Below are 12,703 nucleotides of genomic sequence, written 5' to 3'. Positions count from 1 at the left end.
CAGGGATATTCTGATATTTTATATCAGAAAAGAAACTCTTAAGTGTGTTCCTGTACATACCAGCATACCAGTGTTCTGGTATGTCAGATGCATTGGAAAATAAAATGTTATCCTCTTTTAAAATTGCTCCAAAAAAGCTTCACTAAAAGCCATCTTTTTTTTTTAAAAGGAAACATGATTTTTATTTTTATTGTACTTTAGATGAAGGTTTACAGAACAAACTAGTTTCTCATTAAACAACTAGTACACATTGTTTTCTGACATTGGTTAACAACCTCACAACATGTCAACACTCTCCCTTCTCAACTCTGGGTTCTCTATTACCAGCTTTCCTGTCCCCTCCTGCCTTCTAGTCCTTGCCCCTGGGCTGGTGTGCCCCTTTAGTCTTGTTTTGTTTTATGGGCCTGTCTAATCTTTGGCTGAAGGGTAAACCTCAGGGGTGACTTCATTACTGAGCTGAAAGAGTGTCCGGAGCCATACTGTTGGGGTTTCTTTAGTCTCTGTCAGGCCAGTAAGTCTGGTCTTTTTTTTTTTGAGTTAGAATTTTGTTCTACATTTTCTCCAGCTCTGTCTAGGACCTTCTATTGTGATCCCTGTCAGAGCAGCCAGTGGTGGTAGCTGGGCACCATCTAGTTGTACTGGACTCAGTCTGGCAGAGGCCGTGGTAGATGTGGTCCATTAGTACTTTGGACTAATCTAAAAGTGGTGATCTTATTACTAAAAGAGGCCCTGTGGCACAGCGGTTAAGAGTTTGGTTGCTAAGCAAAAGGCCAGTAGTTCGAATCTACCAGCTGCTCCTTAGAAACTCTAAGGGGCAGTTTTACTCTGTCCTATAGGGTTGCTATGAGTTGGAATCAACTCGATGGCAATGGGTTTATTAATAAAAGAGTAAAACATAACAATAGCCAATTTAAAAAAAAAAGGTAGTCCTAAATGAAATAGTTCCTTAATTGAGGAAACAAATGTTTAAAGGATTAGTGATTATGAAGTCTTAGTAAAAAAGACAATCTGGTTTATAGTAACAATATGAAATACAAATCAAGAAAACATGAGTTTCTCAGCTGCAAGGACAAAAAACGCAGAACAAATTATAAATATTCTACTTTCATCAGTAAACTAACAGGTTATATTTTACCTATAAGTTGCTGAATTGTACCCTTTTCACAAAGATCCTTGTTTATAATCTCCTCTTCAAGGTAGACCATGGCTCTCAGGAGTCTTAAACTGTATCGCATCTGGGCAAACTTGTTGCCACGGCCACCTGTACCATGAAAACTGTTACCCTGGCTCAAGAAGGGATCTGTGAGGAAAAATTAATAAATGACTTTACATCAAGAAATTTAAAATCTAAACATTTCAAATAAACAGAAAACAGAATATATCAGACATATATTCATAAGACTAAACAGATACTAAAATTTAATGTTTAGTAAGAGAAATAAAATATTATCCATTCTCCTTCCTCCTGATTCCAGAACAACCTGCTTTAAAATTTTACACGAATGTATCAGATTGTATGTATCTTTTATAACTTGCTTCTGTTACTCAACATTATTTTAAAAATTATTCACATTGTCTCAAGTAGCTCTAGATCACTCTACATATACGCACACCACACACCTGTTGCCATCAAGTCAACCCTGACTCATGGCATCCCCTAGAATGCTGGTTTTTAGAATGTTTTCAGCACTGATTTTATAAGTCAGTTTATCTGTTTAGCACTAATACAAATTGTGCTACAATGAACATTCTGGCTCATGTCTTCTTACTTCCATGGAGAAGAGCTTCTTCACACGACACCAGATTCATATAGAGTATACCATATTGAACTTAACTAGAAGCTGCCAAATTGTTTACCAAAGTGGTTATAGGGAGACAATGTTTAAGACTAATTTTTGCCAATCTTAAATGTGAAATGGTAGTTCCTTGTTAGCATCTCCCTGATTACCAATGGGGTTTAGTGTCTTTTCATGTTTTTTTTTTAAATTTGAGTTTTTTTCTGTGATTAGCAGTCCATATCCTTTGTCTACTTCTCTAATGAGTTGTTATTTTCTTGTTGATATTGTAGGAGTACTTTACGAACCTGGATTCTAGTTCTTTATCAATCACAGGGGTAGTAAATGTCCTCTTTCAATTTATAGATTGATACTTTATTCAGCTTTTGTCATATACCAAAAACCCGCTGCTGTCGAGTCGATTCCGAGTCATAGGACACTACAGGATAGAGCAGAACTGCCCCATAGAGTTTCCAAGAAGTGCCTGGTGGATTCAAGCTGCTGACCTTTTGGTTAGCAGCCATATTTTACAGTAGTTAAATGCATCAATCTTTTCTTTTATTGCTTAAATTCTTAAGTCTTTTTAAAGAAAATTTTTTCCTACCCTGATATCATAAAGATATTTTCCCAAGTTTTCCTCTATGAGTTATACAGTTGAGCATTTCATATTTACGTATTTAATTCATTTTGCAATTGATTTTTTTTTTTAACAAGGTATAGGGTCTAATTTTTATTTTTTCACATGGAAGGTCAATTGCTCCAGTATGATCCTTCTTCCACTGACTGGCAATATCATATCTGGCAAATGCCAATTTCCCATATGTGTCATTGTTTTGGTTTATTCCTGGCCCAATACCACGTAATTTTAATTACTATAGGTTTATGATACGTCTCAATAATAGGGCATTAATATTAATTCTTTAAGAGGTTCTTTCAGAAGTTATGTTTGAAGTTAAAAACATAAAATTCAAAATACTGCTCTCATTATGTAGTGACTAAAAATGTCTATTTTTTAAAATTTTGAACATCAATATATCTCCAGCACATAAAAACAGTACCTGATACCTAGTAGGCATTTAATAAATATTTGTTGAATGAATGAATGAAAATAATCCCAGGACTTTGTACATTTCAATAATATAAAAATTTCAATCAAATTATATGTATAATTTCTTTTAGTGAGGTATGTTATCTATTTTATTTATTTGCATTAACTATAATTACGGGTTTGACATTTACTAATGTCTGACTTTATATGAAATCTCACTGCTTTTTCCTTAAAACTTAAGAACAAAATACACTAAAATCTTGGGGAAACAGACATCACAATTTTCTCTTTGCTTTAATTAATTTTATTGCTTTTTCTATGCATATACTGAGAGCTCAGTTGAAGTATGTAGACTGGAATTTCAACAGGAATTATAAAGATTCTTGCAACAGTAAACCAATGTTATATTTTACCTGTAAGTTGCCGAACTGTTCTCTTTTCACAAAGATCTAGAAGGGCCACTCACCTTCGCTCTCACACCATTCTAGAAATGCGAGAATGCGAGCATTTCCCTGGTACAACATATACTCTTCTATTAATAAAGGGGCTACTGACGACAACGTGGCAATTGCATGCAGCTGTAATTCTTCACGCTGTGCCGAAGACCATTCGATGATTTTCTGCTTCTCAGGGTTTTTGACATAGGTGAATAAAGCCAAGATAACTTTGCCATGAACTAATAGCTAAGAGAAAGAAAATAATACTTTGTAAAAATAAAACCATTTATTTAATCCAAGAAAATTAAAGGTTTCCAGTTTCATGTTTTATTGAGGATAATTTAAAAGTATTTCCTCCCTAAATATCCCCAGCCTATGACAGATACCAAAAACAAAATAAACTAAATGTAAAAATTATAACAGCTGGTTATGATCTTCTTTCTTGGGCTATGCACTGTCTAGAAGGCAATAATGTAAGTATTAATTTTGCTGTCTATGCTGCTCATCTATACAATTTAAAAAAAAAACTATTATTTATGATAAAACCACAGGAGTAGAAAATTTGGGGGCAAATAAACTTCTGCCATTTTCCCCCTTCCTCCCTTTTTAAAAAGTAAAAGTTAACAAACTAATTTCTGTACCATAAAAACAATTTTTTTCTAAAGTATGACTATGGCTTATTTTCAACCATACACAACAAAGCTCATACAAACATTCCATCAAATGAACATCAGATTACAGCCACGTTTCAATACATGCCCAATGTTTTAGAGCGGTATTGAAGCCATCATCTCGATATAACTAAAACAAATAAAAATAACACCTATTATGACAAAGAGTTAATATTATTGCTGATTTTGGTCATTACTTATTTATGGCTTCAAAGTATTTATGCTATTTTCTATTCAATTTTTAAAATTTGGGATTATTTTATAAAGGCTTTTTCACAATAACATCTATGAATTCTTTCCAAATTCTCTATTAGCCCACACGGAAAGAACACAAGATTTAGAGTTGAGAATGTTGTTATTGTTAGGTGTCATCAAGTTGGTTCTGACTCATGGCAACCCTATGCACAACAGAACAAAACACTGCCTTGTCCTGCACAATCCTCACAATCATTGCTATGTTTGAGCCCACTGTTGCAGCTACTGTGTCAATCTATCACTTTGAGGGTCTTCCTCTTTTTGCTCACGCTCACTTTACCAAACATAATGTCTTTCTCCAGGGACTGATCCCTCCTGATAACCTGATAACACATCCAAAGTATGTGAGACAAACTCTTGCCATCCTTGCTTCTGAGGAGCATTCTGGCTATACTTCTTCCAACACAGACTTGTTCGTTCTTCTGGCAGCCCATGGGATATTCAACATTCTTCATCAACACCATAATTCAAAGGCATCAAATCTTCTTCAGTCTTCCTGATCCACTGTCTAGCTTTCACATGCATATGAGGTGACTGAAAATGTCATGGATTAGCTCAGGTGCACCTTACTCCTCAAAGTGACATCTTTGCTTTTTAACACTTTAAAGAAGTCTTTTGCAGCAGATTTGCCCAATGCGATGCATCTTTTGATTTCCTGACTGCTGCTTCCATGGGTGTTGACTGTGGATCCAAGTAAAATGAAATCCTTGACAACTTTAATCTTTGTTGCGTTTATCATGACATTGCTTATTGGTCCAGTTGTGAGGATTTTTGTTTTCTTTATGTTGAAGAGTAACCCATAATAAGGCTAGATAGTCTTTGATTTTCACCAGTAAGGGCTTCAAATCCTCTTTGCTTTCAGTGGGCAAGGTTGCTTCAGTTGAGAATATCCACCTTAAAGCCCTAGCCAGTGCTGGTTGGAGGCAAATTATTTGACCTCTCTCAGCCTTAATTTCCTATCTTGTAAAACAGAAATAAGAATAACAACTAATTCTAGCATTATTGTGAGAACTAAGTGGATAATGTTTTTTAAATACTCTGTGAACTGTAAAGGACAGTACACACATTTATTATTATCACCACTATTACTGCGTCACAAGTATATGGCATAACAAAAAAGTTGATTTCCACTGTTCTCAAAGTGCTTTAGGAAGCTTACCATTATCTTTGTCCATTTGACTCTGTTGTCTATACAATGCTATCCAATCAACTAAAATTGGTTTATCAACTGTAATGTAAATTATATTTTTTATAGCTAGCATTTTAATGGTTATATAATACCCAACTCTAATAACAAACCATATTTTGTTGAATAATTATTTGGCATTTCAGAAAATATGTTTAAATTATACGTTGTGATTGTTAGTTCACTGTCAAGTCAGCTCAGACTCACGGTGACCTTGTGTATAAGAGAACAACATGTTGCCCTGTCCTGCACCATCTTCACGATCATTGGTATGTTTGAGTCCATTGTTGTGGCTATTGTGTCAGTCCGTCTCACTGAGTGTTTTTCTGGTATAAATAATCGTCGTAAGCTACAGATTGGCAGTTCAGGCCCTCACAATGGCTTGGCAGAAGAAAAGGACTGGCAATCTGCTTCTGATCTGCTTCCATAAAGATTACAGCTAAGAAAACCATATGGGTGCAGTTTTACTCTGTAACACATGGGGTCACCATGAATCAAAGACTGACTAGACAGCTAACAATAACTGTAAAGACAATTTTTCTTTTTCTGAACATTTTAAAAAAATGTCTGGTGGCAATACCAAGAAAATGCTGAGTTCACTGAGTCCTCACAATAATCCCATGAGGTAGGTATTATCCCCATTTTGAAGATGGGGAAGTGCAGAGAAACTAAACCTACTCAAGACCACATAGCTAGAAAGTGACAGCACTGGGATTCTGCCCGACTATAAGCCTTAACCACTATATGTACCACCTTTATATTATCATTAATGATACTATGTGGCATGAATTCAGACTTCTTTTTCACGATTACCCCTCCGTGCTTGAAAGAGTTTTAGGACTCTTTCCGGAACTGAACTTCACTCCTGGCTTACCACAGTGTGGCAAAATCACCTACCCTTTTGAGATCAACTCCTCCTGTAAAAGAATGATTATAACACCTCTGCTTTGCTCACAGAGCTGTTGTGAGGTTGAGATGAAGGCTTTGTAAAGTAATAGAAAAACATATTACTATCAATTCCATTAGTTTAGTTACATGCTGTGTTACGTCAAATTTCTTTTAAGTCCTGAAACTCTTTTAAGCACTGTTACTATGGTCAGAGGGAGAATATTAGGCTGGATGGGCCTGTATGGAACTTCTTTAATTTTATGTTCCGTTACTCAGGAGATCTAAATATATTAACAAACTTTTTAGGCTGTCTAGTTTTTCTTTGGTTTATCTGGTTTAAATTTAGGTAACTTCACTGTTCATTAACAGATAAACAAATTAAAATTTTAAAAGCTAAAATTTAAGCCAGTAAGAGTTTACTTTCTATGGCAAGATTTGGGTGGATGAAAGAACTGCAGCCATAATTTAAAGGAAGTTATACTACTATAAAATGAGATGATTTTCATTTATTTTTCCATTTTGACTACTCTTTACCTGTATAGTAGATAAATCTTTACATAAAATCACAATTATGTTGAGTAGCAATTTCTTCAACTCAAAATCCTCATAGGAATTAGTAAGTTTAAGTCCTTTTACCAAAGGATTTTGACTTTTAACTGTGGGGAAAAAAATACACAGCAAAATGAAAGTTAAAATGATGTTCAAGGTTCACTAAGGTAATTACAAGAAGTTAAACTGATTATGGTTCTTACCTTCATTAAAGGTTGCAAACAGTATTAAATCTTGGGTAAAGCCACTTTCCTAATATAAATACACAAAACAAGCAGAAGAATCAATTAATTTAGTGGAAATTAAGATACAGATGCCTTATATTTGCCTAAAATTTAAGTATCCTTACCAGATACGAGTATTGTCATTTTTAATTCATAAAGCACAAATAATAATAAGAGAGGAAAGCAAGGAAATAAAGCATATAGCCAGGTAAATTTGTAATTTATTTAATTTTTAACTTCTGTAGGTTTTAAGAAATAATTTACATTATTCTCAGACTATTTTACAAAGTACTGTTTAAAATTTGGTAAAACATCAGAATGTATTAGGCCTACATATATAATCCATTTGCTATGCCTTCAAGTGACACAATAAGGGAGAAAAATCCAGCCATTATTTTCAACTGCATTTGTTCTTAAACACACCACTCTCACCCCGACCATTCTCATTATGCCAAATATTTGGTTAAGAGCTACAAAGTAGTTTCTACTTAACATGAAAAGTCCTGAAGTATAACCAGAGTTGCAAACATTTCAGCATGAGGGAACTCGTGCCTGACAGATATGTAAGTTGGACTTTGTACATGACAGAGTTTGCAAGGTCAAATCCTGGGTCTTTGAGCTTGCAGCTTTATATTTCTACTAGTTTAGGATCCATATGGTTTCTTTAAAATTGAGGATGTTAGTCCTTTTCACTCACATTCATGGAATTCATACCAGAATGTTTGCAAGGATGGCAATCATAACTTCTTTTTATGTTCATGAGGCAGAATTCAATCTATAAGATTAGGCTGTATCTTAAGTCAATCTCCTTTGAGATATAAAAGAGAGCAGAGAGACATGGGAACCTCATACTACCAAGAAAGAAGAGCGAGAATAGCACATCCTTTGGACCCGGGGTCCCTGCACTAACAAGCTCCTTGACCAGGGAAGATTGATGACAAGAACCTTCTCCCAAAGCCAAAAAACGGAGAGAAAGCCTTCCCCTGGAGCTGGCACCCTGAATTCAGACTTCTAGCTTTCTAGACTGAGAGAGTAAACTTCTGTTTGTTAAAGCCATTCACTTGTGGTATTTCTGTTACAGCAGTACTAGATGGCTAAGACACGTAGCATTACAACAAAATCCATAAATATTAAAACATTTTTAAGATTCCTTCCCCACACATCCACCTCTTCCACAATTAAATGAATGCAACTTGATTTGTACTTACAATCATTGGTGCTCCAGGGTTTTGAGCTATAATTGTAGTGATCACTAATATATCATTTCTAAGTTGGCGATCGTAATTACTAAAACCTCTTATAAACAGATTTTTAAATACTTCCTTCAAAGCCCTAGAAAGTAAAATCACATTTTTATGTTCTACGGAAATACTATTTGGCTTTCAATAAAATTCCCCTTTTATACTATTCATTTCTAAGTATTTCTACATTTCCAAATCTATCTCTAATTCACTATGCACTTGGTAAGAATCAACAAATCCATTTGAAACATTGCTCTAAAATAAAGATTCAATCATGTCATTTCACTTTTAACATCCTTTAATGGCTCTCACCATACTCAATTTCTTTTAGTTTCTTGATTTTGCAAAATTCTATTTTCACTTCTGTTCCCTCTGTCTAGGATGCTCTCAGCATGCAAAACTCTTTTATATTGCTACTTCCTACATACCATTCAGGTACCAAATTAGCTCTCACTTTCTGCATGAAGCATTTGTTAATATTCCCAGTCTGGTCAGGTTCCCTCTCAGTGGATGTTTGTTATTTTGCCTCATGGGACGCACTCACCCTTCTAATGATGACAATACCCTTATTTTCATCTAAAGCACTCAATCCTCCCCAACTGTTGGACGTATAAAGCTTGTCTTCAGCTGCCTTTTAGCCAGTCGGAACATTCCTTCTCTCTAGCATCAGTAATTGGCTCTGGAATGGTCATACGAGCAACACCAGGCCAGTGATAGCCAACATGAACTCAATTTGAACACTTTTCTTTGAGCTTTCAGAATAGCAAGCCTTCTCTTCTACTTGATTTGGTGCTGTGATGATGTGAACCTGGACTTCCCAGGGTTCAACAGGTGGAGCCTAAAAATGAAGCCAACACAGTAGAAGACAGTGTGGAGGATGAACGGGGCCTAACTCCTGACACTGCTGGAATCTTGAATCCAGCCCACGTGAATTTTGATGTCTCCAAATGAGTCTGTATACATGAGTCCATAAATTCCCTATACTGCTTAGGTCAGTTGACTTACATTTTCTGTCATGTGCAACCCAAAACTGTGAATTCACCCTCTTTTGAAGAACACATAGTCCCTTGTGATAATCTCTTTCATAACATTTAGTACATTCTCTTTTAGTTGCTTATTTCCTTGTCCCTCTCGCCTATCACATTATAAAAAACGTGAAAATAGAGACCATGGCTTCATTGTTTTCAATTTTATTTCTACTACCTAGTACTGAACCTGGTGCAGAGCAGACAATAATTATTTGTTGAATAAATGAATAACAAACTTGAAGGCTTACTCACATTTTATTGCTAGTACTTATTACAGTATCTGGCTGATAGCATTCAATAATACATTTACTGAATGAATCAATGAAATAGTTCTTCTAAATGTTTAATTTTACTTTAGGCATAATTTGGTCTTCTTAATCAGTGGTTTCAAAAGCTGTTACATAGAAAAGCATGGATTGTTATTGTGCAGATTCATGTATACTATGGCACAAAACAGATGTCCTGAAACATAGTCATTACATGAATCAAAAGCGTATGGGTACACAGATCCAAAGATGTTAAGTTATATCACTGGCTATCTTTTTTGTGTGTGTGTGCTTTAGGTGAAAGTTTACAGCTCAAGTTAACTTCTCATACAAAAATTTATACACATATTGTTATGTGACACTAGCTGCAATCCCTCTAATGTGACAGCACACCCCCCAAGTTTCCTGTGTTTATCCAACCAGCTCCTGTCCGTTCTTGGCTTCTCATCCTGCCTCCATGCAGGAGCCACCCATTTGGTCTCGTGTATCTGCCTGAACTAAGAAGCATACTCTTCATGAGTACAATTTTGTTTTATAGTCCAGCCTAATCTTCAGACAAAGGTCTGAAGAGTGGGCTTCCGGAATGGTTTTAGTTCTGGGTTAACAGAGAGTCCGGGGGCCATGGCCTTGACGGTTCTTCCAGTCTCAGCCAGACCATTAAGTCCGGTCTTTTTACATGAATTTGAGTTCTGCTCCACACTTTTCTCCTGCTCCGTCATGGACTTTGTGTTGTGTTTCCTGTCAGGGCAGTCATTGGTGGTAGCTGGGCACCATCTAGTTCTTCTGCTCTCAGGCGGAGTCTCTGGTATATGTAGCCCTCTTGTCTCTTGGACTAATATTTTCCTTATGTCTTTGGTGTACCTCATTCTCCTTTGCTCCAAGTGAGCTGGAACCAATTGATGAATCTTAAACGGCTGCTCGCAAGCTTTTAAGACCCCAGATGCCACTCACCAAGGTGGGATACACAATATTTTCTTAATAAACTTTGTCATGCCAATTCACCTAGATGTCCCCTGAAACCATGGTCTCCAGACCCCAGCCCTTGCTACTCTGTCCCTTGAAGTGTTTGATTATGTTCAGGAAACTTCTTAGCTTTTGGTTTAGTTCCCTTGTGCTAACTTCCTCTGTATTGTGTGCTTTCCTTCCCTTTACCTAAGATGATTCTTGCCTACTATCTAGTTAGTGAATTACCTTCTCCCTCCCTCCCCATCCTTGTAACCATCAAAGAATGTTTTCTTCTGTGTTTCAAACTTTTCTTGAGTTCTTATAACAGAGGTCTCATGCAATATTTGTCCTTTTGCAACTAACTTCACTCAGCATAATGCCTTCTAGATTCAGCCATGTTGGGAGATGTTTAGTGGAGTCATCATTGTTCTTTATCATTGTGCGGTATTCCATTGTGTGCCTGTGCCATAATTTGTTTATCCATTCATATGTTCATGGGCACCTAGGTTGTTTCCATCTTTTTGCTATTGTGAACAGTGCTACAATGAACATGGGTATTGATATATCTATCTGCGTGACGGCTCTCATTTCTCTAGGATATATTCCAAGGAGCAGGATTGCTGGATTGTATGGTACCTCTATTTATAGCTTTTTAAGGAAACACCAAATCCATTTCAAAAGTGGTTGTACCATTTTATATTCCCACCAGGAGTGCATCAGTGTTCCAGTCACTCCACAACCTCTCCAACATTTATTATTTTGTGTTTTTCGGATTAGTGCCAGCCTCACTGGGGTGAGATGGTATCTCATGGTAGTTTTGAATTGCATTTTTTTTAATGGTTAATGATTGGATACCACTGGCTATCATTTTAAGAGTTAAAAAAACATTCTTATTTTAGCCACATATACTTACAGCAAACATTCCAAATTACTAAGCTGTTGGATAATTTCTTCTTTCGAGGATTTTTCCAACAAGTTCCAAAGTATTTCTGATGAACGAAACAGGAGTTGTCCAGAGGGATCTGGATCATTGAGGTGAGCACAGATGCCACTGGCTGCTTGTGCTTTCATCATAAAAGTACAATTAACTTCTAAAAATAAATTTAAAATTATGTATGTTGCATACTCTTTCCACAGTTAAACAGAAATAAAAGAAAAAGAAGTGCTCAAATTTAATAATATCGTACAAACCAGAAGTTGAGAGATGCTGCAGGGCTTTAAGTACCCAGAGTTTCTCAACAAGCTGATTTTCAAGCAAGGCCATTGACTGGACCATTGTTTTTGCCAGTCCTCCCACTTCAGCCATTTGAATCTTGTACGATGAACTAGCTTGCTGGTAACCTAACAACAATTAATTAAGAAATGTATACAGTTAGTTCACATAATGATTGTCTACATTAAGAAAAAGAAATTAGTAATTTATCACTAAACAACACCAAAACTTTTAGAAAGCAGAAGGAATTTAAAAATGGTATAGTATGATAGGCAAACTTTTTCTATGAAGAACCAGACGGTAAAGGGCCAAATATTTTAGGCTTTGCGGTCACATGGTTTCTGTCTCAACTACTTAACGCTGAGGCTGCAGCACCAAAGCAGCCACAGACAATACATAAATGAATGGGTGTGGCTGTGTTCCAATAAATCTTCAATTACAGTGAGCGAATTTTGGCCTATGGACCACAGTTTGCTGATCTTCTGGTGCAGAATCTGAAACAGCACCACAAATTTTGGGGACACATTTTAAATTCTAAAGAACAAAAATGCTTTTTATTTGTCAGTAGGTACGTCTTTCTGTAAAGGAAAACAGCATGATTACAAACACTGGATGTTTTCCCGATTCAAATCAAGGCATTATTTCAGTGCTTTTAGGGACAATCATGTGGTGTCTGAAATGCAATAGAGGTGAAAAATCAAATGCTGTTCTGTTAAATCCTAACGAATTTATTGGCTTTTTAATAAAAAAAAACCAAACCTGCCACCATCGAGTCAATTCCGACTCATAGTGACCCTACAGGACAGTTTAGAACTGCCCCATAGGGTTTCCAAGGAGCACCTGGTGGATTCGAACCGTGATCCTTTTGGCTAGCAGCCGTAGCTCTTAACCACTAGCCACCAGGGTTTCCAATTCATGGTGATATGTTTTATGAGAATTTCCTTTTGCCTTTTTTTTTTTTTTTAGTTCTCAACCAC

At 36.1% G+C, this 12,703-nt stretch overlaps 1 protein-coding gene across 1 annotated transcript in view; it reads right to left on the bottom strand.

Moving 5' to 3' along the window:
* Positions 1-12,703, bottom strand: part of CFAP69 (cilia and flagella associated protein 69) — a 69,043-nt gene that overhangs the window by 29,091 nt on the left and 27,249 nt on the right. Inside the window, exons 7-13 of the mRNA XM_003406981.4 lie at positions 11,705-11,854; positions 11,427-11,604; positions 8,242-8,365; positions 7,013-7,061; positions 6,795-6,916; positions 3,290-3,506; positions 1,136-1,300 (exon numbers count right to left, since the gene is read on the bottom strand). Coding sequence (XP_003407029.1) covers positions 1,136-1,300; positions 3,290-3,506; positions 6,795-6,916; positions 7,013-7,061; positions 8,242-8,365; positions 11,427-11,604; positions 11,705-11,854 — 1,005 coding nt within the window. The remainder of the gene's footprint in view (positions 1-1,135; positions 1,301-3,289; positions 3,507-6,794; positions 6,917-7,012; positions 7,062-8,241; positions 8,366-11,426; positions 11,605-11,704; positions 11,855-12,703) is intronic.

This window comes from Loxodonta africana, chromosome 8 (genome assembly GCF_030014295.1).
Source record: "Loxodonta africana isolate mLoxAfr1 chromosome 8, mLoxAfr1.hap2, whole genome shotgun sequence".
Classification (NCBI taxonomy): Eukaryota; Metazoa; Chordata; class Mammalia; order Proboscidea; family Elephantidae; genus Loxodonta; species Loxodonta africana.
The sequence above is the reverse complement of the archived record's forward strand: the minus strand, read 5'-3'. Positions and strand labels throughout refer to the sequence as shown.